The sequence below is a fragment of the Vombatus ursinus genome, unplaced genomic scaffold (genome assembly GCF_900497805.2).
Source record: "Vombatus ursinus unplaced genomic scaffold, bare-nosed wombat genome assembly UNPS02014198.1, whole genome shotgun sequence".
NCBI lineage: Eukaryota > Metazoa > Chordata > Mammalia > Diprotodontia > Vombatidae > Vombatus > Vombatus ursinus.
Genome location: NW_020953976.1, coordinates 206,277 through 231,512, shown reverse-complemented (window position 1 = coordinate 231,512; position 25,236 = coordinate 206,277). Strand labels below are relative to the sequence as shown.

Genomic DNA, 25,236 nt, shown 5'->3' with positions numbered 1-25,236 from the left:
GGGGATCCAAGACTGGGGGAGGGGGTGCTGAAGAACCAGATGCCCCGGTGTCCGGGCTCCCCTCCCCCAGCGGCTGGGAGGGCTGACTGTGCTCGCTGGGTCTTTGCACAACCTCGTCTAGCGCTGGCCCTCAGGGCGCAAAGGGTGGAGGTGATGTGTTCCCTGGGACACGGGGGTGGGGGGGGTTCGGGGCTGGAGGGCCTGCCCGCAGCCTGTCCCCACCCTAACGCGCCTCCTCTGGGGAGCCCAGGTTCTCTATTTCCTCAGCCTGGCTCCCCCACTCTGCCCCCTCCTCTTTCTCCACCCTGGCAGCCCCGCCTTCCAGCTCCCAATTCCAACCACCCCCCTCCCATTTCCTTTGGGGATCCAAGTTCTTCCACTCTCTTAGAGAGAGGTCTTCAGGCTCCCTCAGGGAGCTGGGGATTTGGAGTCGGTGAGGTCCATAGCTTCCTTTGGCGACACAGACCTATGCACTCCCTGTACCTCAGTTTCCTCCTCCTACCCTCATCGTCGGGAGATTCCTGACTGGGGGAGGATGGGGAGGAGACCTGAAGGAAGGATGATAGAGTCAGAGAACAGGGAAATAGACCGGGAGGGCCAGCTGACTAACTGAGAAGGAGCGGGGCACTGGGCCCAGGCCCCGGGGCAGGGAGGGAAGCGTTTGCTGCCTGGCGTCCTGACACCTGGGTCCTTCCTCCATTACCCACAGTGCCCCCTTTGATTCCTCAGGATCCCAGAAGCCCCTCTCCCCAAAATGTCTACCAGAGGTCTCAGAGATTCCTCCGTAATAGTAGCATTTACACAGAGTACTTAACAAGTATTATCTCATCTTATTCTCCCAGCAACCTTGGGAGGTAGATTCTATTGTCATATCCACTTGGCAGATGGGGAAACTGAGGCAGACTGTGTCCAGAGTCACAGAGCATCTGAGGTCAGATTTGAACTCAGGTCTTCTTGACTCCAGTTCCAGTACATTACCCTAGCTGCTTAAGGTGCATTCCCTCCAAAGGTGGGATGACTTTGGAAAGGGTAGGCTAACTCGAGCAGGGTCTAGGGCAGGGAAGGGCAGATGCTGAGCACTCAGGAGAGGAGCGGGCTGGACCCCTGGGGCCCTGAGTGGGGAGGGGGTTGGAGGACCTGTCTTTCTGAGGTCTCTGAGGAGAGGGGAGGCCTGGGGTCCTAGGAGGGAAAGGGGCTTGGAGGCTGGGTGCTTATGCCCATCTCCCTTTCCATCCCTGCCTCTGCACAGTTCAGAGATACCCAGCCCCAACCCCTCCCCAGAGGTGCCCAGGGGCGGGGCATGGCGTGGGTAGCAGCCAGAGGAACCGGCTGAGCTTTACCCCGCCCAACCTGAGTTCAAGCAGTAGTGGACTGCCAGGCGAGAGGGAGGCATCCTGCACTTGGCCCTCCTGGGGAACAGCAGACGTGCTGAGCGCTGGCTGTCCCACCGCCTCCCTCTGTCAGTCAGCTGGGACCCCCCTCCACCATGGAAGGAATTATGGCACCCCAGATGCCTGACTTGCAGGAGGTGATCACTGAGTTGAGGTGAGAGCTGGGGAGGGGAGGGAGAGGAGGCTGGGCTGGGGGCCCGAGGAAAGAGGTGCCGTCCAGCAGCTCAAAGCTCTTGGCTTCCCTCCCCCTGCTGGGGTTCCCACCCACACTGCTCACTTCATCCCACTGGCCTCCCGAGGACAATGCATGCCTGTCTTGGGGTTCCCGCAGGGCTCACCACACTCTTCATTCCCAAGTCTGGCCCGACTTCTCTGTGCCTATCCCTCTCTCTCCTCCCCACGGCCTGCTCTCTTCTTCCGAAGATCTCAGGGTCCTTCCCTTCTTTCTCCCCGAGGGTCTCCAGTTCCCTGGTACCCAGGGGGACCAAGAAGCACCTAGTGGGTGCCTCCCCATTATTTGTTGCCTGAATCGAGTTGAATCTCTCGTTCCTTCAATCTCTTGACTTTTACTAAGTCTACGTCTATAGGTCACCAAATCCCAAGGCCCCTTGTCTGCCTCCTATCTCCCCCCAGCCCCTTCGCTCCTCCCACCACAGCTCCTTCAGCTTCTAGAAAATCACGGGATTTTGAGCTGGAGTGGATCTTTAGGGAGAATCCAGGTCAAAACAAATGAGGAAACTGAGGCTTTGGAAGTCCAGGTACCTGGTCCAACGTTGTCCAAGAAAGTAGCCAGATGAGGGTCCTGGTGCTCTTCCACAACCCTCTGACTTTTCGGAGTCTTCCCCAGTCTCTCCGTGATCTCTGATCACCCCCAGGAGATTGAATGTTTCCCATGTCTCTTCCAGTCTCTCCATGATTTCTCTTTGCTCCCTCTGACCTTTTCTTTATCTCTGGGCAAAGGTCTCTGATTTCTCAACCTTTTTATTCTGTCATCTCTGATTCTTCTCCTCTGTGTCCCCATGATCTAGTTCCTTCCGAGGAAGGAGGAGATCTTGGGAAGGATCCGAGATCTTGGGTTTAGGGATTGAGAGAGAGCAGGGACTTCACAGGCCATCTCTGTCATTGTACAGGTGGCAGGAAGGTGAAGGAAGGTCACACCAGATGGTAACTGGTGTCCGAAGCAGGATTTGAACCCAGGTCCTCCTGATTTCCAGCCACTCCATTCAGCTCTGAGAGTCTCCATGACTGCTGAGCCCTCTTCTTGATCACTTGTGGCACATCCTTTTCCCCTTCTGTCTCCATATCTGATTCTGTCCACTTCCCTTCCCCCCCCCACCAACACCATCACCTGATTTCTCCCAATCATGATCTTTCCATGATTTCTGATTCTTGAGATCAGTCTTCTCCGTGAGCTCTGATTATTGTTTCTCCCTGACCTTTCACTATATCTGATTTCACTCTCCAATCTCTGCCATCACCTTCTGATCTCTTTGTAAGCCCTGATTCCTTCTCTGGTCTCTGAATTCTTCCCCAGGGGCTCTTCAAGTAATAAACATTTATTAAATGCCTGCTTTGGGCTTGGGCACTGAGAATACACAAAGAAAACCCCTGTCTGCCCTCAGAAAGCTTTCACTCTGGGCACAGGAAGAAGGACAGGCATACATCATGTAGGGCATAGACACAAAGTAACTGGAGGAAAGAGTGGCAGCAGTCCTGGGATGGGAGCCTTCACCAACATTCCCCAGATCTCCTCAGGACAGTGGAGACCTCCCCCGCTTCTTTTCCTTATCTCCTGATTTGTTAAGGTGATCCCTGCCCTGATCTCTCTGGTATCTCCGGTTCTTCCCTCCCTCCCTCCCTCCCTCCCCAGGCCCAGCCCACTCCCTTCTCTTTGTTATCTCAGATCTCCCAGGGGTTTCCACCTGCCTGCGGTCTCTCCCAGATCTCCACGAGAATCTGCCATGCGCTGTTAGCCTTTCCAAGTGTCCCACTCCTTACATGGCTCATGGTTCCACACTGATCACTTCGTCACCTCCCATTCTTCATTCTGATCTCTATCTACTGTCATTTCTTCCTTCCCGTGATCTCTGGTTCCCACCTGTGATCCTTTCCTTTGGCATCTCTGATTCCTTCCCCACACTGTCCCTGTGACTTTTTTTTATTCCTCCCTTAAATCTCTCTATTAACTTGTAATCTCGTAGTTTCCCTCCCCCCTCCAGCTCTCAGTCAGTCAGCCAACAAGCATTTATGAAGCACCTACTGTGTGCCAGGCCCTGTGGAAGGTGCTGGGGATACAAAGAAAGGTAAAAGATGGTCCTCTCATCTCCTTTTCACTTGGCATCTCAGAAAGTCCTTGAGTGCTTTAATTGGTCTTCCCAAACCCACACAAGCTCTTCCCTCCTCCAAGTTCCTTCAATGACCATAGAGCATTAGGCCTCCCTCTCACCATCTTTACTGCCCTCCAGATGATCAATGTGCCTTCCAGACTTCTGCAGTTTAGTCGCTCTGCTAAGACTAAATCTGTGGGCCCTTGCCATACTCGTGGGCAGCGAGGTGGCTTAGTGGATAGAGCGCTGGGCCTGAAGTCAGGAAGACCTCATCTTCCTGAGTTCAAATCTGGCCTCAGACACGTCTAGTTGTGTGACCCTGGGCAAGTCACCTCACCCTGTTTGCCTCAGTTTCCTTAATCTGTGAAGGGAGCTGGAGGAGGAAATGGCGAACCACTCCAATATCTTTGCCAAGAAAGCCCCAAATGGGATCACGGAGAGTCAGACACAACTGAACAGCAGCAGCAGCAATGCTGGTTGGGTACCTTGACTGATTTCCACCAGGCCACCCATGGCAGTCCTGTGAGCTCAAATTTTGAAGCCCAAGAGATGGCTTAGGGGATCAAGCTTGTTTGAAGAACCTCTCACCCAGTTACCTTTGTTCTCTGGGTGTATTCCACGAGCTCATTCAGTCCACCTAGGGGTGGACCCAAGCTCACCCGTAGAGTCCAATCCTCTCATTCTACATGGGAGGAGGCAAAGACCTTCCCCAGCTCGATCGTTTTTCAGTCTGACTCTTCGTGAGCCCATTTGGAGAAAGGGAGCAATCCAAGGTCACACTGAGGAACAGGCTCAGCACTACAGCCCAGGACAGCTCCTGTACTCCTGCCGCAGAGGGGGCCGACCCCCACAAGGGAGCTTTCTTGTACAGAAGTCTACTCAATCCAGCAAGCTCCTGCTGTCTTTCACTAACCCCCTTCTAGGTTACTTGTGTTGCTCTTAGGTTATTTTGTTTCGTGGGACCCAGGGGCATTTGATCTCTTGTTGTCCTAGGCCAAAGGGACAGCAGCTAACCCTCAACAACGTGGCATTGTTATATTTACCTTGGAAGTTCAGAGGTGCAAGGTGTAGCTCAGAAAAGACCAAGGGCTTTAGTCCTCCAGTCCCAAAAGCTTGCTCTGAAATGTCCTCCAGCAAGAGGTCACTCAACCTCTTCTGGGACAAACCCTGCATCTCACAGTCTCCAGGTGATTGCTAGGAGACATGCCTTTATACTGAGTTGGAATCTGCCTGCTCTGACTTTCCCCCCACTAGAGCTGACTGTGCCAAGCCCTGGTTCCAAGCACAGTAATATCATCCTTCCTCTGAATAATATTTATTTAGCACTTTATTAATTATTAGCTCATGTGATCCTCACAGCCGTGGGAGGTAGGTGCTATTTTTATCCCCATTTTACAGATAAGGAAACTGAGGAAAACAGAGGTGAAATGACCTGCTCAGGGTCACAAAACTAGTAAGTGTCTAAGGTCAGATTTGAACTCAGGTCGTCCTGACTCCAGGTCTGGTGCTCTATCCATACTGCACCCCCCCCCCCCCGGCCGGGGCCGTGGTGGCTCCCTTGGATGCTTGAAATCTCAGTGTTAGGAATTAGCATTGGAAGAGACCGAAGAGAGTTTAGTCTGCCCCCCTCCTTGGACGGAGGATGGCCAGAGAGGGAACTAGCTCACCCAAAGTCACCCAGGTCAGAAACAGCAGAGCCAGGATCTGAGCCCAGGCTTCTGAGGTCTTCTGCTTTGGAGGTCAGAAGGCCACCAGCATCCTCAGGCCCCTGTGGGGTTATGGGAAGAGGGGGCTGCATCAGCTAGGCACTGGCCTTAAAGGAGGGCGTGGGGATGAGAGCTCTTCTAGACCGGCCAATAGCATCACACTGTTGTCAGGTCAGAGCTGGAAAAGACCCCAGGGTTTATCTAGTCTGGTGTCCTGGCTTGCAGATCAGGGGCTGGGGCCCTCTGCTTTTCCCATAGACACTGGAAGGTCCAGAGCAGAGCCAGACGCTGCCTGTTGGGGTTCCTGTAACCTCTTTCCCTGGCCCCTGGCCCCTGGCCCATCTGCACACAGAGACCAGGGCTTTCAGCCACCCCAGGCCCAGGGCAAGGAGTGGGAAGGGGTCCCGTGGGCCCAGGAGCCCAGAGCCAGGCCCAGGGGAGAGGCAGGAAGGGAGCGCCGGCCCCTGCACGGTCTCCTTTAATAACCCACTTTGGGTCTGTTGTCTGTCAGTGAATCTGTTTTGAAGCTATTTCTGCTTCCAGCCTCTCCTGCTTCGGAGAGGTTACTGGTGTGTGAAGTCAGACTTCAGTTTTGGCCTAAATACTCCTCTTTCAAGCATTAGGGGCCTGGAGTGGGGGAGGGGCCAGGTGCAGAACACTGGACCTTGGGGAACCATCTGCCCTAGCCTGTCCTAATTGCTGTAGATGTCTGTGGCTATGCTTCCAGCCCTGTCATTTGTGTGACTACGGACAAGGCCTTGGGCTTCTACAGACCTCGGTTTCCTCCTCTGTCAAATGAAAAGGTTGAATTCAGGTCTGGAAAAGCCCTTGACATTCTACGCTTGCTGTGTTACTCTCAGCAAGATCTCTCCCCTCTCTGGGCCTTGCTCCTCCATCTAAATACACCAAGAGGATTCCCTCCAGCTTAATTTGGTTCAATTCAACAAACATTTGTTTATATCCAAGGTCCTTTTGGCTTCTGGAAATGATGATTTTGAAATCTGGGTCTGTCATCCAAGGCGCCCCTTCTCTCCCACAATCACAGAATTTGGGAGTCAGGAGGGACCTCAGCAGACCCGTACAGCAAAGGAATACCAACTCTAGTGTATCTGAAAAGTGCAGGTCCAGCCTCTACAAGGAGGGAAGATGTCCTACTTTTCTTGTTGTTCAGTCATTTTTCAGTAGCGTCCAACTCTCCGTGACCCCATTTGGGGTTTCCTTGGCAAAGATACTGGAATAGTTTGCCTTTTCCTTCTCCAGCTCATTTGACAGATGAGGGAACTGAGGTAAGCAGGTTAAGTGACCTACGCAGGGTCACACAGCTAGTAAGGGTCTGAAGCTGGATTTGAACTCAAGACCTGACACTGGGCCCAGCGCTCTGTGCACCATGGCACCCCCTAGTGGCCCGTTCCACTTGGGACTGTCCTGATTATTCTGAAGTTTTTCCTGACAGCCAGCCTGATTTTTTTCTCTTGTCAACTCCCTCCAGTTCCTTCTGGTGTATTACCTCCCTTATTCAATAACTGTTCATGCCCCCCAGCCCTCCCCAGTCTAATCTTCTTCAGGCTAAACATGCCCAATTCCTTCCCCGTCCCCATAAGACAAGGGCTTAAGGCCCTTCACTATCCTGGTTTCCTACTTCTGGAACTCCCCAGCTTACACATGTCTTTCTTCAACCATGCAGCCTAGAATTGACTACAATACTCCAAATAAGGTCTGAAAAACACAGAGCACAATGGGACTGTCACCTCCCTGTTCTTGGAAGCTATGGATGGCCCTTTTAGTGCAGCCTAAGGTTATGGTAGCTTTTCTTTTTTTGGCTACCATATCACACTGCTGACTCATGTGGAGCTTGTGGTCCACTAAAAACTCCAGATCTCTTTCAGAACATTTTATCCTTGTGGAGCTGATTTATTGGTACCCATGTTCGAGGCTTTAAATTTATCCCTATTGAGTTTCTCTTTTTGTTCGAACTTTTTTTTTATTAACAAAAATTTATTTTCTCTCCCTCCCATCTCCCACCCCTCCAAAAAGAAAGAAAACAAAACCTTTCTAACCAATATACAGTCAAGCAAAACAAAATCATGTGTTGGCCATATTGAGAAATGTGTGTCTCCTCTCTGTCACATCACCTCGGTCATTACATTAATCGAAGTTCCTAAGTCTTTCCAAGTCATCTGTTTGTCTCTAGAGTGCTGTTGTTATTGTATAAATTGTTCTCCTGGTTCTACCTACTTCACTTTGCGTCAGTTCATACAAGTCTTCCCTGGTTTCTCTGAAATCACTCCTTGAATAATTTTTTACAGCATATTATTATTCCAACAATTTATTCAACCATTCTCCACTAGATGGGCACCCCATTTCTAGTTCTTTACCACTACAAGAAAGAGTTGCTATAAATGTTTTTGTATATATGGATCCTTTTCCTCTTTTTTTTAAAAATTGAATTGGGATATAGACCTATAGTAGTATTGTTGGGTCAAAGGGTATGCAAAGTTTAGTGACTTTGCAGAGCCTGGTTCCACATTGCTTTCCAGAATGTGAGGACCAATTCATAGCTCTATCAATAGTGCATTAAAGTACCTGTTCCCATAGCCCCTTCAATATTGTCATTTTCCTTTTTTTTTTTGTCATCATTGCCAATCTGATGGGTGAGAGTTTCTCACAGTTACTTTAATTTGCATCCAATTATTAGTAATTTTGAGCATTTTAATATAGCTATTGATACTTTTGAGTTTCTTCTTTAGCAAACTACCTTTTGATATCCTTAGAGTATTTATTAATTGGGGGATGACTCATTATTAAACAAGCTCCTTATTTTTATCTTAGAAATGAGACCTTTTTTTTCAGCTTAGGGAAACTAAAAAAAATTTTCCCCCAGTTAACTGTTTCCTTTCTATTTTTAAATGAATTGTTTTTATTTGTGCAAAAAAAAAATTCTATGTTACATAATCAAAACTATTTTATCTTCTGTGATTATCTCTATCCCTTGTTTGGTCACAAATGCTTCTTCTATCCATAGATCTGAAAGGTAGTTTCTTCCTTGTTCCTCTAATTTGCATGTGATGTGATCTTTCATATCTAGGTCATTAATCTATTTGTAGATTGTCTTGTATGTGGTGTGAGGTGTTGATTTAATCCTAATTTCTGCCAGACTGCTCACCAGTCTTCCCAGCAGTTTCTGTCGGTTGGTCTTTACCTCAAGACCTGGGTTCTTTGGGTTCATCAGACACAAGGTTACTAGGTTTATTTGCTTCTATATGCTGTCTGCCTCTGTTCCACTGTCCGTCTTCCTATATTTTTTACCAGTACCAAATAATTTTGGTTATTGCTTTGCAGTATAGTTTGAGACCTAAAAACCCTTCATTCCCATTTTTTTCATTATTTGCCTTGAGTATTTCATTATTTACCTTGAGTATCTTGAATATTTTTGCTTCCATATGGATTTTATTGTATTTTCTAGTTCTGTCAAATAATCATTTGGAGTTTGATTGGCTTAGCAATGAATAAGTACATTAATTTAGATGGTATTATCATTTTTATTATATTGTCTCAGTTTACATGAACAATTACTATTTCTCCAGTTATTTGGGTTGGATTTTATTACCCTAAAAAGAGGTTTCTAATTGTTTTCATTATCATCCCTGTATGTTTTGGTGAGTAGAACCAAATTTTTAAAAAGAATAAATTCTATAGTTATTTGAAATGGAATTTCTCTTTCTAATCCCTTCCTCCTGGGTTTTGTTGACAATATACAGAAGTGCTGATGATATGTGCAGATTTATTTTGTATCCTTCAATATTGCTGGTTATTATTTCAACAATTTTTTAATTTGATTCTCTAGGGTTATCTAAGTCATCATATCATCTACAAAAAGTGACTATGTTCCCCTTTGCCTGTGGTTATTCCCTCAATTTCTTTTTCTTGTCTTATTGCTATAGCTAGCACTTTTAGTATTGTATCAAATAACAGTAGTGATGATAGACATCTTTGCTTTACCCCTGATCTTATTGGAAAGGCTTCTAGTTTATCCCGGTTCTATATTGGCTCAGTTTTTAATAGCTACTACTCACTCTATTAAGGAAAGATATATTTATTCTAGTGCATTTTTATGTTCTGAAAAGAAATGGGTATTAAACTCATATTTTGTCAGAAGCTTTTTTTCCCCTGCATCTTTTGATAGAATCATATGATTTTTGTTGTTCTTATTTTAATGTAGTCTTTTATGTTTATAGCTTTCCTAATATTGAACCAACTCTGCATTTCTGGTATAAATCCAACTTTATTATGTTATATTATCTTTTTGATATGCTTCTGAAGCCTCTTTGATTATATGTATACATATATACACACACACACATACATATATGTGTACATATATGTATGTATATTTATTTTTTTGCATTAGGGCTATTGGTTTATAGTCTCTCTGCTTTGGCTCACCCTGGTTTACATAGCAGGATTCTTACTTGCCTTTTGAAAGTAATTTGGTCCTTTTTGTTCTCATTTTTGCAAATAGTTTCTGTAATGTTGGAATTGATTTTTCTGTAAATATTTAATAATTCATTCGTAAACTCATTTAGTCCTGAGATTTCTTTTTTGGGAGTTTACTTGTGAATTGGTTACCTCCCCCACCCCTCTAAAATTGATTATTTAAATGCTCTTTTTTTTTGTTCTGCTATTTCGGGTATTTTATATTTTTGTAACATATATTTTGATATCTTTATTCATTTCATTTAAGTTGTTGATTTTATTGATATATAATTGGGTAAAAATAGTTTCTAATATTTTCCTTTATTTCCTCTTCATGTGTTGTGGGAATAAGCATTTATATAGCGCCTACTATGTGCCAGGAAGTGTGCTAAGTGCTTTTTAGAAATATTATTTTGTTTGATCCCCACAACAATCTTGGGAGATAGGTGCTATTTTTTACTCTCATTTTAGAGTTGAGTAAACTGACACAGACATTAAGTGACTTGCCCAGGGTCACATAGCTATTAAGTATTTGAGGCTGGATTTTAGCTCAGGTCTTCTTTCTGACTGCAGGACTAGCACTCTTATCTACTATGTCACCAGCTGTCTGTGGACAGCATTGTTAATTCTCTTATTTTCATTTTGGTAATTCGGTTTTCCTCCTTTTAAAAATCAAATTAGCTAATGATTTATCTATTTTATTGATGCTTCAAAAAATTTCTTAGTTTTATTTATTAATTCAATAGCTCTAATAAAATAAATGGAGTGTAGCCTTTTCAGCTCACTGGCGGACTGTATTGGTGTGGGTCAGTCTTTAACGTTTCTAGTGGAAATTGACAGGCTGAGAACTGGGACATAAAAATGTCAGTGAAGGCACTTGTTTCTTCTGTCCCTATTGAATAATAATAACAATGATAACTAACATTTACATAGCACTTTAAGGTTTGCAAAGTTTTACATTTTACCTCATTTGATCATCACAAAAACTCTGTGAAGAAGGTAATAGTATTTCCCCCATTTTACAGATGAAGAAATTGACACTGAGAAACATTAAGTAAATGCCCAGGGTCATATGTAAATGCGTCGTTCCTGTTTAATCCCTTCTATTTGCTCCAATGTATTTACCTTTTCTATTTTTCTGGCCTTTGTTCTAAATCTATTTATTTTGCCTTTTGGAATATTGTTTTTCTTCTCTCTTTTAGTATAGAAGCTGCCAAATCTTGTGCGATTCTGAAGACAGCTCCACAATGTTTGACCTATTTTGTTTTTTTTCAGGATGCCTGCATCAATTTTTTCTTTGACTTGGAAACTCTAGATTTTGGCTATGACATTCTGGGCACTTTTCGTTTTAGACTTTTTTTTTCAGGAGGTGATCAGTGAATTCGATTTTCATTTTGCTTTCTGCTTCTAATAGGCCCGGGAAGTTTTTATTTATGATCTCTTAAAATACGGCATCCAAACTAATTTTTTTGGTCTTGGCTTTCATGTAATCCAATGGTTCTTAGATTTTTTTCCCCTCAGTGACCTGTTTCCCAAGTCAATTGTTTTGATAAGAAGTATCTTATATTTCTTTTTCTTTTCTTATTTTAAGTCTTTTGGTCATCTTCTAACATATATTCTAGTTCCATGAAGTCATTCATTTGTGTTTTATTCATCCTAATTTTCACAGAATCTATTGTAGGTTAGGTTTTGTACCTTTTGTGTTCATCTGTTCATTCTTCCAAGACTTACCTCTAGAGTTCTTCTTTCTTTTCAAATTCTTTCCACAGGAGATCTCATTTCATTGATTGGGAGCTCCTGGCTCCATAATGGATCTTATTGTGGGTGTCTTACCGTGGTTGTTTGTTTTCTCATTCTTTTATCTTTAATTCCAGAATTGAGAGTTTGGGTTAGGGCTAGGCTCTGCACTCTTATGGAAGGGATGCCTGGGTCTCGATGGGTCCTGCTGGGTATTGAGTTCTCTGTTCCTCGAGGATATAAGGAGCGGCTCAGCCCCTACAAGCTTTCAGTGTAGCCTAAGCAGTCTTATATAGGGAGATGTTTGATCACTATCTTCCTAGGCTGAATTTTGCAGGCTCCTCACCCAAGTTTGGGTTTGGTTGAAACTTCTCTAGCCTGGCCCAGAGTTGGAGCACCCATAGATGCTGCTGGCCCCAGGCCAGGCCCTGCCGGCTAGCTAGAAGGGTTTCAGGGGCTGAGTGATAGAACACAAGCTGGCCTTGGTCTCTGCTAGCTGCCCTGCGCACTCAGCTCGAGGCTGCCAGACTGAATGTGCAAGCTCCATGAGAGGTCATAGCCAAACAGCAGCAGCTGCCTCCTTTTCCTGGTCTTTGTTCCATGCTTAGTTTTAGGCCTGATTGTGCTCATCTGTGACCTTTTCCTCAGTCCACGTCAGACTTCTGGGTCGGAGGACCCAGCTGCACAGCCTTAGGTCCCTTTATGCTGGGTTAGTGATCAGAGCCCAGTGCCCAAGCTGGAAGGAGGCTCTACCTGGGCCTTCCTGACTGGACTCCCTTCCCACTAACCCCAGGCCTCTGGTTACATCCTTTTGCTGACCTGGGCTAGAAATATGACTCATTGAGGGGAGATTTTCCATCCAATCTCCTTGAATTTCTCAGTCTTGGTCAGGCAATTTTCCTTAAGCTTTGTAGCTGGGCTATGCTGCTTCTTCCTACTTTGTAATCTTTGCTGATTTCTATTGAATTTCATCTTTAGATCCTTTTGAATCCTGACTCTGTCATCCACTCTGCTAAATATCCCTTCCAATTTTGTGCCATCTGTCAATATGATGTGCGCTCCATTTGTGCCTCGGCCCAAGTCGTCAATAAACCTGTTAAACAGCACAGAGACCAGTACACGTCCCCAGGGCACTCCCCTAGAGTGTTCTTGCCATGCAGACGATTAACCATTAAGAGTGCTCTTTGAATCTGGTTATCCAACCACTCCTGGATCTATTATTAACTAGTCCACTTTTCTCCATCTTCTCCACAAGAATAGGTGGGAGACACTTTCTCAAAAGCTTTATTAAAATCTGGATGAACTGCATCCATAACACTCTCCTCATTTACCAGGTTAATAATTCCCAAAAAGGAAACGGGGTTGGTCCAGCATAACCTGTGCTTGATGAAGCAAGGCTGGGCCTTTGGAATCACTGTTTCCCTTCCCAACAGTCTCTTTAATGAACCCTTCTAGAATTTTGTCAGAATTCAAAGTCAAGTTCACTGGCCTACAGTTCTGTTCTCTTCCCTCTTTGGAAACTGGGACATCTGCCCTTCTCCAACCTCCTTGTTTCTCTTTGGTTTCCCTTGATCTTTCAACTATCACCATCAATGGTTCCCCAAATACACCCACCAGTGTGAATGGTGAGTGAGGGGGTGTAATTCATCACGGCTGTGATTTGAGTTCCTCAAGGACAACCAAGGATTCTCTTGCTATCTCCTCACTTCTGTGGTGTCACCTCCCTGTTAGGCCTTTTTTTCTGTTATTTCCAATGCTAAGGTCATTCTCCTTTGCAAGAATAAAAAATAAAGAATTAAGCAGTCCCATCTACCATAAGCAAAGTTCCTTTTTTTTTCTATCAATGTAGCTTTAGAAAAAAAAAAGATTTTTAAAAATTACACTTAGCTTCCCTTGTCATCCTCAGCTAATTGTGGTTTTTAGTACTTCTGATGCTACTTGTATAAGACTGAATATAAGGCACGCCCGCAGAGTCGTCTTGCATTGCCTGGTCTTGCTTCCATCATTTGAATTTTTCTTTTTCAAATTCAAGTTGGTTGGGGAGCTCTCTGCTCAACCACGTCCATCTTTTCAGATAAATACCATTATTCTGCCCCATAAGAATTAGTTCCCTCTGTGTCTTGTGCATGTCATTCTGGAGCACTTCCTGTCCCTCGTAAGCTGACTTCCTCTGTCACATTTTAGATCATGGGGTCAGACCTGTCATTCCTCTGAATCCTTGGAAATCTGCTTTCCCCAAATCTAGCATGCGTGTCAGCCTATGCAGAGGCAGCTGGGGGCACAAGGTGAGCGCCGGGCCTGAATTCAGTAAGACCTGAGTCCAAATCTGGCCTCAGACACTTACTAGCTCAGGGACCCTGGACAAGGCATTGGACTTCTGCTTTCCTCCGTTTCCTCATCTGTAAAGTGGGCATCATAACAGCACCTACCTCCCCAGGGTTGTTGTGGAGATCATATGAGATAATAATCACAAAACACAGTGCCTGGTGCATAGTAGGTACTTAGCCAATATTTCTTTCTTTCCCTTCCCTATGCCCAGATTTCCCCTCCTCTTTCACACATACACTCCTACATCACTTCCTCCTAGGGTCCCCATCTTTTCTACTCTGATAGCAAGATTCGAATTCAGAATAGACCACCCTACCCCACTTCGCCTCCCCCCCACCCCAATGCTTTAAGGATGAATTGGCACTAAGGTAAGTCCAAAAGTTCTTAGCTGCCCTGAGAGACAGAGACAGAGAGGAAGGGAGAGGGGAGAGAGAGGCATAGAGACAGAAACTGAGAGATAGGAGAGGAGAGAGACAGAGAGGAGAGATAGAGACAGAGAAACTTAGAGATATGGGGTGAGGGGAGAAAAAGAGATGAGGGAAGAAGAGAGAGAGAGAGAGAGAGAGACATAGAGACAGAGACTGAGAGATAGGAGAGGAGAAAGAGACAGACACTGAGAGATATGGGGTGAGGGAGGAGAGGAAGAGACAGAGACAGAAAGAGGCTCCAACAGGTGTCTGGCTCCTGGAAGTCTCCCATCAGAGACCGCCTATCCAGTTATAATCCTGTACATCCCCTCCCTTTCCTTCCTGTCTGCAGTGCTCTCCCTGACTAAGCGATGAGCCTCAGTCGTGACTCTGCCTGACCATGCCGAGGCACCCTGCCCTTGACCTAAGGCTTGAGGTGTTCTTGTCCAGGAGGGCTAATTGCACGCTTGACCATGTATACTTCGACCTCTTCCCCTACCCCTGTCAGTCCTCCTGCAGCCTCACAAACCTCCAGAAATCTCAGAACCCCCAGTGTGCCGGTCGCACCGTGCACTCTCCTCCTATAAGGAGCAGGCTGCCAGAGTCATACTTACCAGTCTTCGGTGCCCACCCGGATAAACACAGAGACGAGCCGATCAGGAGGTGCAAACACTCGAGCTTTATTCAGAGGCCATCACAGCAAGGCCAAGCAGGAAAGCCAGAGCAAGAGAGAGAAAGCTCCGATCTCTACTGTTCCTTAAGTACCTACTTAGCCCCTCCTCCTCAGCCCACCTACTAGTCATTGATTGTAGGATAAGATACCGGAAGGGGATGTCTGGGTTTAGTGTTGCACCAAGGGAGAGGACGTGACGGACCGGATACAGGAAGGAGGCGTCTGGGGTTAGTGCATAGACAAAGGGAAAGTACGTGACCCAGGAAGTCAGGAAGGAGACGTCTGGGGTTGACTTTGTACCTAGGGAGGCGACTAGACAAAGGGAACTCGTTCTCTGCCGTCCCACTCCCACGTGGCACAGCCCCCTGCCTCAGGAGCACGTGCTCCGGCTACTTCCTTGTATCCTGTTCCTTCCCCAGCTTATCACAACTCCGCCTAGCACAGCCCCTGCCTCGGGAGCATGAGCTCCGGTTACTTCCTAATATCTTGTTCCTACCCCATCTTGCCACAACCTGCACTTGGCAGTAGCCAACATCAGACAATCCCTCACACCCCAGAACCCCTCGAGACCATCTGATCTGAGCCCTTCATTTCAGAGAGGACTGAACTGCAGCCTGAGAGAGAAATGACTTTTCCAAAGTCACCCAGCAAGTGAAGGAGAGAGGCAGCTCCGAGCTATGGCCAGGCACATGATGGGGGTTGGGTGGGGCATGGTTGGAGCCATTGTGAGATTCTCTTTGCAGAGATGAGATGACTGGAGCGTACTTCAAATACAAGGGCATCAACTTCCCTGTGGGCATCTACACCCCAGAGACCTTAAGCTACGTTGAGAAGGACTTCAAAGTCAGGGATGACGACATCTTCATTGTCACCTACCCCAAGTCAGGTAAGAGGAAAAACTTGGCCCTCCATAGGAAACCTCTGCCTGCCCTGGGCCCCCAAAGTGAGGACACAGAGACCCCAAATGCTCCATCCCACACACTCTCTTTGCCCTCTGACCTCCCTCAATGTCCCCTCTGACTTCCCTCAGTGTCCCCCCAACCTCCCTCAGTGTCCCCCCTAATCCCCTTGGTTTCTCCCCTGACCCCCTTTAGTTTCCCTTCTCCCTAACCACCCTGCTGCCATCTTTCCCTCTAGGTACCACTTGGATGATTGAGATTCTGAGCCTAATGCTGAAAGATGGGGATCCCTCTTGGTCACGCTCAGTCCCCATCTGGGAGCGGGCTCCCTGGTGTGAGACCTTCCTGGGCCCCTCATCCATCATGCAGTTGGCTGACCCCCGCCTCATCAGCTCTCACCTCCCCATTCAGCTCTTCCCCAAGGACTTCTTCAACTCCAAAGCCAAGGTAAGCCACACCCAGGGCTCATAACCGGCTACAAGAGAAGCCCAGTGAATGGAGTCCTGAAGCCCTGTGTTCAAATGCTGCTTCCGCCACTTAGTAGCACTGGGCCCTTAGACAAGTCATTTCATTTCTCTGGCCTCTATGGAGCATTGTGTGGGTCGTGAGGGTCCAGGGAAGCCCCGAATGCCCATCAAAAGTGCCAAGATGTTCTGGGCAGCCTGGAAGGGGGTTTGAGGCAGCTGGTGGAGAAGCTCAAGGTCAGACTGACTCCCCCATCCCCCAGGGTCCCAGGATCTCCTTGGAGCTCCCCCAGTCATGATCTCCGTCCCCTTCCTTCCCAGCCTTCCCTGGAGGGCCTGAGTCTTGTTCACCAGGCTTCTTGGCTAGCGATGCTAATTCATCTTAATGATACAATAGCTTTCATTTCTCTGGCCCTTTAAGGTCTCCCAGTAACAACTGGAGGTGGGCTCAGGCATCAGGTTGTGTTAAGTGACTTCTCCAAGGCCCCACAGGCAACAGGTGAAGGTGGGGGGCCCCTGAGCCCAGGCCTCACACTGCTCAGAATTAGGGGGTGGGAGGGGAGGCAAGGGGAGTGAGGGACCTGTGATTGAGCCCTTATTGGTTCCCTTAGGTAATCTATGTAAGCCGCAACCCCCGAGATGTCCTGGTCTCCCTCTACCACTACTCCAAGATCGCTGGACACCTCAAGGACCCAGGGAGCCTAGACCAATTGTTGCAGGATTTTCTCAATGGAGAAGGTGAGGATCAGCACAGGGACATGGGCCAGAAGAATGGAGAAGCAGCCACCAGGCTAAAAAGGCATAGTGATAGAGATGGGAACAGAGTCACAGGGAGACCAAGAGAGATAAAGAAACAGAGAGACCTGGGCGGACAGAGAGAAAGGAACAGAGACGCAGGGAGACAGAGATAGAACAGAGAGAGAAAAGCTTGAGACAAGCCCCTGCAGATAGAGAAACCCAGAGATCCAGGGAAACAGAGGCAGAAAAAGATAAAGATAGGAAAACAGAGATAGAAAGGGGAGAGAGAGAGAGAGAGAGAGAGAGAGAGAGAGAGAGAGAGAGAGAGAGAAGAGGGGAGGGGGAGAGGGAGAGAGAGGAAGAGGAGAGAGGAAAGGAGGGAGAAAAGGAAAGGGACGGAGGGAAGAGGAGAGGTGGAGACAGAGGCAAAGACAAGGACTGACTAAGAGAACATTGAGAGAGATCCAATGAGGAGGGAGAGACAGGCCCAGAGACACAGGGAGATTGGATGGAAAATGAAGTGGCTGAGGCAGGATAGTGCTAGGGGTGAGGGGTGGGAGTGGGAGAAAGACCTGATGTTGGAGGGTGATGAGGCCCTAGTGGGGCCTGGGGGGAGGCAGAGGGACCATGTGGACAGAAGGTAAAGGGCCGTCATGGACGACGGACTGGTCCCCTAATGTTCCTGTGTCCTTTCTCCCAATTCTCAGTACCATTTGGCTCCTGGTTTGACCACATAAAGGGATGGATGCGAATGGAGGGAAAGGACAACTTTTTGTTCATCACTTATGAAGAACTCCAAGAGGTCAGCAAACTGTCTTCCTGGACCTCTGCCCCTCCCTCCTTCAGCCCCTCACCTCCTGCACTATTCCCCTTCCCCTGGCTGGAGGGCAGGGACCAGGGATGTGAAATCACAAGTCCCCACTCCCTACAAATCCAAGTGGCCATAGGCAAGTCTTCTCTTTGGGCCTCAGTTTCCTGCTCTGTCAGATGGGCTTATTAGCCCATGGCTGTCCTGCCCAACAGAATGGATGTGGGGTTCTGAATGGGTGCTTAACAAACACCTAAGGTTATCAGTGATGACTCAGTGAGTGCAGTTTGACCCCCTGCAATATACAGGATGTTATGCTCTAGGCTAAGGGTACAGGAATGAGACAAGGCACAAGCTTTCCCCTCCAGGAGTCACCTCTCCAACAGACAATAAGACATGTCAATGAATACCTGTGGTAGAAGGAAGAACTGGGTAAACTGGGAATGCACCCCTGGGCACCACAGTTTAGGCAGGACATGGATAAACTGGAGAAAGTCCTGAGGCAATCAGTATGGGGAAAGGTCTCAAGGTCATGGCATTCAAGGAGAGGCAGAAGGAACTAGAACTCAGTGTGCCTCAACCAAGTGTGGATTTTGCCTTGAGATCAGGGACAGCTTCCTAATAATGAGAGTTGTCCCCCCACCCCAATCTCATTCTCTTTTCCTCAATGCTCTGTCTTAGTGATCTCAGCTCCCATAGAATCAATGATCATCTGTGTGCTAATGATTCTTCCAGCTACTTATCCAGCCCTGATCTCTTTCACTGTCCTGTTTTGTCATGTTGGCCAATCTGATAGGTGTGAAGTGGTACCTCAGAATTGTTTTGATTTTCATTTCTCTAATCAATAGTGATTTAGAGCATTTTTTCATATGACTATAGATAGCTTTAGTTTCTTCCTCTGAAAACTGCCTGTTCATATCCTTTGACCATTTATCAATTGGGGAATGGCTTGTATTCTTATAAATTTGACTCAGTTCTCCATATATTTTAGAAATGAGGTCTTTATCAGATATACTGGCTGTAAAAATTCTTTCCCATTTTTCTGCTTCCCTCCTAATCTTGGATACATTGGCTTTATTTGTGCATAAACTTCTCAATTTAATGTAATCAAAATTATCCATTTTGCATTTCATAATGTTCTCTGTCTCTTGTTTGGTCCTAAATTCTTCCCTTCTCCATAGATCTGACAGGTAAACTATTCCTTGCTCTCCCAGTTTGCTTATAGTATCAGTCTTCATATCTAAATCGTGTACCCATTTTGACTTTACTTTGCTACAGGGTGTAAGATGTTGGTCTATGCCCAGTTTCTGCCGCACTGGTTTCCAGTTTTCCCAGCAGTTTTTGCTAAATAGTGATTTCTTGGCCCAGAAGCTAGGGCCCTGATCTCTTTCTAACCTAGAGTCCCACATCTCTCACTGCTTGTTGGACATCAAAAACTGAGCTCCTTGTCTTTCTGGCTCCCTCCCCGAACCTTCCCCACTTTCTCACTTCCTCTTAACCGTCATCCCCACCCACCACAAGCTCATCTTCATTCTCGGCCCCTCCCTCTCACTGCTGCAATGGTCTAACTGACCTCCCTGCCCCACTCTGATCTCTCCTCCACTCAGATGCCAGAGTGAAGGTCTGACTATATCACACACCTCCTCCCTCCCCCAAGAAACTTCAGTGACTCCCTATGACCTGTAAGGTCAAATATAAAGTCATTATAGAGAGGCATTGAAAGCTCTCCCCAGTTAGTCTCCTTGCTACCTCCCCAGGCTGTTCACACTTCACTCCCCTCCAAACCCTCTAGGAACCTCCCATCACCATACCTTTGGACCAGCTGCGTCCTATGCTTGGAATGCTTTCTCTCCTTCCCTGATATCTTTGAAGGCTGAACTCCAAGGCACTTTGTTCAAGGGGCTTTTCCCTCTCCCCATTGTCCCAACCCCCAGCTGCTAATGCCTTCCATTTCAGACTCACCTTCCTCTACTCTGGTGTCTTGACTCCACCCACTTATTTACATGTTGTCTTTCCCATTAGACTGTGAAGTTCCAGAGGGCAGGGATTGGTTTTTCCTGTTTTTAGATCTCCAGAGCCTAGCCTAGTGCAGGCTTGATCAATGCTTGCAGACAAAAGGTAGGAGAGGCTACCTTGAGTGGTGGGAAGCTTCCCCTCACTGGAGACCTTCGAGGAAGGGCTGGCTTCCCACTGGTCCGGCTGGTTGTAGAAGGGATCCTTGTTCAAAGACGGGTTGCACAAGACACCTCCAAGGTCCCTCCCAGCCCAGAGCTTGTGATAGTTAAATGAAGCCACTTGAGAAATTACAGGTGGACAAAATCACCTCCACTTGGGGTTTGGGTGGTAGGGTGGGGAGCCGAGGAAAGGCTCCCTGGAAGAGGTGGTCCCTGGGCTGGCCTTAATCATCATCATAATCGCTAACATTTATGTAGCGTTTGTTATGTGCCAGGCACTGTGTTTGAGAGAAGAAAAGTACATCAGCTGGCTGAGAGGTGGGGGTCCTTTCCAGGCATGGGCACACTCTTGTGAAAGGGCAAGAAAATAAGAGAGGACAGTTCAAGGACAAGGGATGGTGTGGCCATCCACCAGAGGAGGGAGAGGAGATTGGGACGAGCTAAGGACTACAAAATCGGGCCATGCCAGGTTGGGGACCTTACATGCACCCTTCGCACTTTACTTGGATGGCCCTGGAGAGCTGCTGAAGGATGTGACCAGAGCAGATCATTAGCAAAATCATGGGGACAGCATGTCCAACAGAGTTTGTCAAGAAGACTGGAGGCAAGAAAGCCTGAATTAGAGAGGAGGGTGTGGGAGCTCATAGGATGAGCTGGGTGTGAGATTTATCATGGGGCTGCCATTGGCAAGCCTTGGCAGCTGCATGTGGGGCAAGGCACCCACAGGGGAGAGACAAAAGGGCCACACTGATCTGAGGGGCCAGCCTGGGTGACCGGGAACAAGGAAGGAGGGGCCCACTTAGGTGTGGGCCAGACTTCCTGAAGGCTCGTGGAGAAGTGGGTCTAGGGTAGCAAGAGTTAAAGACAGGCTGAATGTGAGGGACCTTCCACCAGGACCTCCCTCCCAACATTTCCCAAACAAGCCTCGGTTTCCCCCCTTCTCTGATCTTCTTCCCTGGTCCCTTCTCTTGGGGGGCATGGCCAGCCCTCCTCCCTGAGGGAAGGAGGTTCAGAATCTCAGCGTTCTCTCCTCCCTCCCCTTCCACATCCCCTCGAGGTCAATTGTGACTTTTCTCACAGCAGTCCCCAGACCACTTCTCCCCGTTTTCATGGCCACCATCCTTGCTCTGACCCTCATTGCCTTGGGCGGCTGCTAGCCCAATAGATTTAAGGCTCATTTCCTTTCTTCCACTCTCTCCTTTCCAACAAAAGATTTCATTTATTTGTCTTGAGGTTCTTCGATGCCTTTCCGTTCTTAAGTCAGTTAGCTCCCCAAATACCAACCCGGAACTCTTCCAATTACAAATGTCAAGGTTTCTACAGATGTGAGTAGAAGGCATCCCGAGGTCCTGTGTAAGCACTCAAGGTTACAATGCAGATGTTGGGTATAGGACAGCCCTACTCCACTCTAGAGCGAATGCCCCAAGCTCTTACCAGAGACCAGAAAGCATTCAGAAAGCTCATAAGGGGTTCATAATAGCCACTCAATGACCAACATAATTCTCCCTCTCCAGTAGGGCCTCCTGGTCCTTAGCTCTTCTTATTATAGCCCCACCCTATGAGTTGGGCTCCATCTGAAAGGGAAACAGATCTGGAGCTGCAAGATGGGCAACACCCTAATATTCATCTTTTACCTACACAGGGAAACGCTAGACATCCAGCCTCGTTACTACTGTGTAGGAGGCAGTGTTGGGTAGTGGTTAGAACACTAGACTTGGAGTTAAGAAGACATGGGTTTGAATCCTGCCTCAGACAGTCATTAGCTATGGAACCCTGGCAGAGAGAGCTGGGTGGCACAGTGGGTAGAGCACTGGGCCCAAAGCCAGGAAGACCCATCTTCCTGAGTTCAAATCTGGCCTTGGACACTTAATAGCTGTGTGACCCTGGGCAAGTCACTTGACTCTGTTTGCCTCAGTTTTCTCATCTGTTAAATGAGCTAGAGAAGGAAATGGCAAACCACTCCAGTATCCTGGCCAAGAAAAGCCTAAAGGGGGTCACAGAGAGTCAGACACAACTGAACAATAACAAAGACCCTGGATGAGTCACTTACCTTCAGTTTCCTCTTCTACAAAATGAGAGTGTTGACCATGATCATCTCTGAGGTCCCTTCCAATTTTATGTAGCTATGACCTTATGACCTTGGAGAAGGAAAATGCACCTGGGGCTGCTAGTCGCCATCCCCCTTTTTGTCGGACCCCGAGGGCAAGGTTCCCACCTGCTCCCTTCACTGGAGGCACACACAGAATTCTCATCTTTCTCCAAGAAACCCACTCCCCAGGAAATTGTCCATTTCTCCACAAAGAACTGAACTCGGGGGTCCCCTCTGAGGCAGCCTGCAGTACTGCTCACTGCCTGGCCAGCCTGCTTGCCACCTCCCCGTGCTTCTGTCGCTCCAAAGTCTGAAGGGAAAAGGGAGAAAAGGGGTCCGCAGCCCCAGCAAAGAAGAGCCTTGCCCCCAAATAACCCATCCCACAGCAGGGAGAGCCAGCTAGTGACTCCTGGAGGCAGCCCCACAAGCAGACTTAGTGAGGAGCTGCCTTCCTCCCCTCCACAAGGACCCCATGAGCATGCCAACACAGCGTCCACAGAAAAAGGGCTTCCTTCCCTGCCCTGGGAAGCTATCATGCTGATCTTTGAAGTCCCTTGATCACCGTGCCCCCACAAACACACAGAGAAAGCAAACACATCCAACATAGGGATGGCACATGCCCTATTCCACACCGGCAGTTCCCCACGTCTCTCTCTTGAGAGCAAGAAAGTGTGCTCGTGTACATGAGTTTAGCAGCTTCTGCAAGGCTGGTTTGCACGCATTACTGTCGCTATCGGCTATGCTGTTCTCTTGGGTCAGACTTCTTTGCAGCATCGCATACAAAAACCCCCACGTTTGAGTGAATTTTTTATTCTTACTTAATGAGAATCGCTAATATTTACTATTTTTTGTTCGTTCATTCGTTTTGGTCAAGTCTGACTCCACGTGACCCCTTCTGGGGGTTTTCTCGGCAAAGCTACTGGAGTGGTTTGCCTTTTCCTTCTCCGGCTCATTTAACAGATGAGGAAACTGAGGCAAACAGGGTCGAGTGACTTGCCCAGGGTCACACAGCTAATAAGTGTCTGAGGCTGGATTTGAACTCACAAAGAGGAGTCTTTCTGAGTCCAGGCTCTATCCACCCAGCTGCCCTAATATTTACGGAGCTCTTTGCAAATACTTGTTTTATCCTCGAAACCGCTCTGGGAGGTAGGTGCTATCATTATCTGCACTTTACAGATGGGGAAACTAAGGCAGACAGCAGTTAAGTGATTTGCCCAGGGCCACCCAAGTAGCAGGTGCCGGAGTGCCGATTTGGACTCTGGTTTTCATGACTCCAGTCTAGCGCTTTGCCTCTTGCGCCACCTAGTGGCCTCAGGCAGGCTTGTTTATATTCTGTCTTCTCAAGTAACACAGTTGCCTTTGGCCATCCCCAGCCCGCTTGGTTTCCCAAAGTGCGCTACTCGACTCTTTGACCTCCTTGTCAGTGGGGGGACCCCGCTCCATCCCTTCTCCTCACGGGCACCTAAATAGCCCTCCTGGTGCACAGGCCGGACCATGTTTATTCCCCCTGCTATGAAGTCTCCCACTAGTCTCCAAGAGGGTCATGAACTCCAAAGGGTTTGCATGCTTCGTATAACATCGAAGACCCTACCCGGACCCCGGAAAGAGGCAAGAAGGGAGCTGCATGCAGAGGCCGGGGACACAGTCTCTGGGCGTGCGTCCAGCGAGCTCTGAACCTGTGCTGGGTGCTCCGGCCACCAGCCGGCCCAGCTAGCCTAGGGATGTTGTCCTTCGGGGGGGCTGACCAGAGTGGGGCACAGCAGACTGGAAGGGACCCTAGCCTAATTCCCTTATTTTACGTCGGAGGAAACTGAGGCCCAACGCATCCCAGAGGAGATGACCCTGGGAGCAAGGTCACCTTGGGCTCCCACGGGGGAGGGGGGCCTGTGCCTCAGCGGCACCTCTTTGTCACGCTCGCCTTTGGCCCAGCCCCCGACAGCCCCTCTCTCCCACAGGACCTCCGAGGCTGTGTACAGCGCATCTCTGAATTCCTGGGCCATCCGTTGGAGCAGGCGGGCCTGGACTCTGTGGTGGAGAATTCAACTTTCCCGGCCATGAAGGAGAACACCATGTGTAATTACACATTGTTGCCCTCCACCCTGTTGGATCAACGCCAGGGGGCCTTCCTCCGGAAAGGTCAGGGGCAAGGCTGGCCCTAGTTGGGGAGGGGCGGGGCCGGGGGAGGGAGCACTGGGGAAAGGATTCGACAACTTTTCAGTTGGAGGAGGTCTCCATATCCAGGAAGGGAAAACAGGCCTAGAGGCGGGAAGTATTCAATGGAACATTTATTGATAATTCACTGGGCGCCCGGGCCTTCTGGGGGCCGGCTCACGAGGGTACAAAGTCAGCCTCTGCTCCCCGAGACTTCATTTCAACATGGGGGAAACTGAGGCTGAGAAGAAGGGCCTGGCTCAGGGTGTCTGTGACACAGCCACGATTTCAGCTGAGCTGTCCCGGGCTGCTCGAGGGGCACAGAGGGCAGGAGAGGGCCAGCTCTAACTGCTCCCCCTTCCTGTTGCCCCAGGGGTATGTGGTGACTGGAAGAACCACTTCACTGCCGCACAGTGTGAAGTCTTTGACCAAGCATACCGGGAGATGAAGCAGGGCCTGAAGACCACCTTCCCTTGGGACAAAGACCACGGGGACACCAGCCCCGCGCTCTCCCCAGGGGCCTGGGACCTGTAACCCCTGGAAATAAACACCACACCAGCCCCTGACCCTCGCCCCGAGTCCATTCCTGAGCCAGGTCGGGGGCTGGGGCAGGCGTAGACACAGAACGGAGGGGAGCTTATGGGGGAGGCCAGGCCCGAGAGATGTCACCAGGGTCGGGTATGGGTGGAGGCAGAGCTAGGGCCCAGCATCCAAATAGGGGCGGAGGCTACCAGGAAGGAGGGTGCAGCAGGTGCCAAAGGCGTGGGAAGGCCCCTGAGTCAGAGCCAGGCTCGGGGTGTGCCTGGGTCCTTGCCAAAGGTGGGGGGAGGGCACCTGGGTGGCAGGCCCTCCCAGGCAGGGGCCCTGGACA

At 48.5% G+C, this 25,236-nt stretch overlaps 1 protein-coding gene across 1 annotated transcript; it reads left to right on the top strand.

Moving 5' to 3' along the window:
- Nucleotides 1–1,357: 1,357 nt before the first annotated feature.
- Nucleotides 1,358–24,931, top strand: SULT2B1 (sulfotransferase family 2B member 1). The gene is made up of 7 exons (XM_027860594.1): nt 1,358–1,545; nt 15,786–15,928; nt 16,180–16,388; nt 17,017–17,143; nt 17,851–17,945; nt 24,170–24,350; nt 24,739–24,931. Exons 1-7 carry the CDS (start codon nt 1,487–1,489, stop codon nt 24,897–24,899), a joined length of 975 nt encoding a protein of 324 aa, XP_027716395.1. The 5' UTR covers nt 1,358–1,486; the 3' UTR covers nt 24,900–24,931.
- The last annotated feature ends 305 nt before the right edge of the window (nt 24,932–25,236 follow it).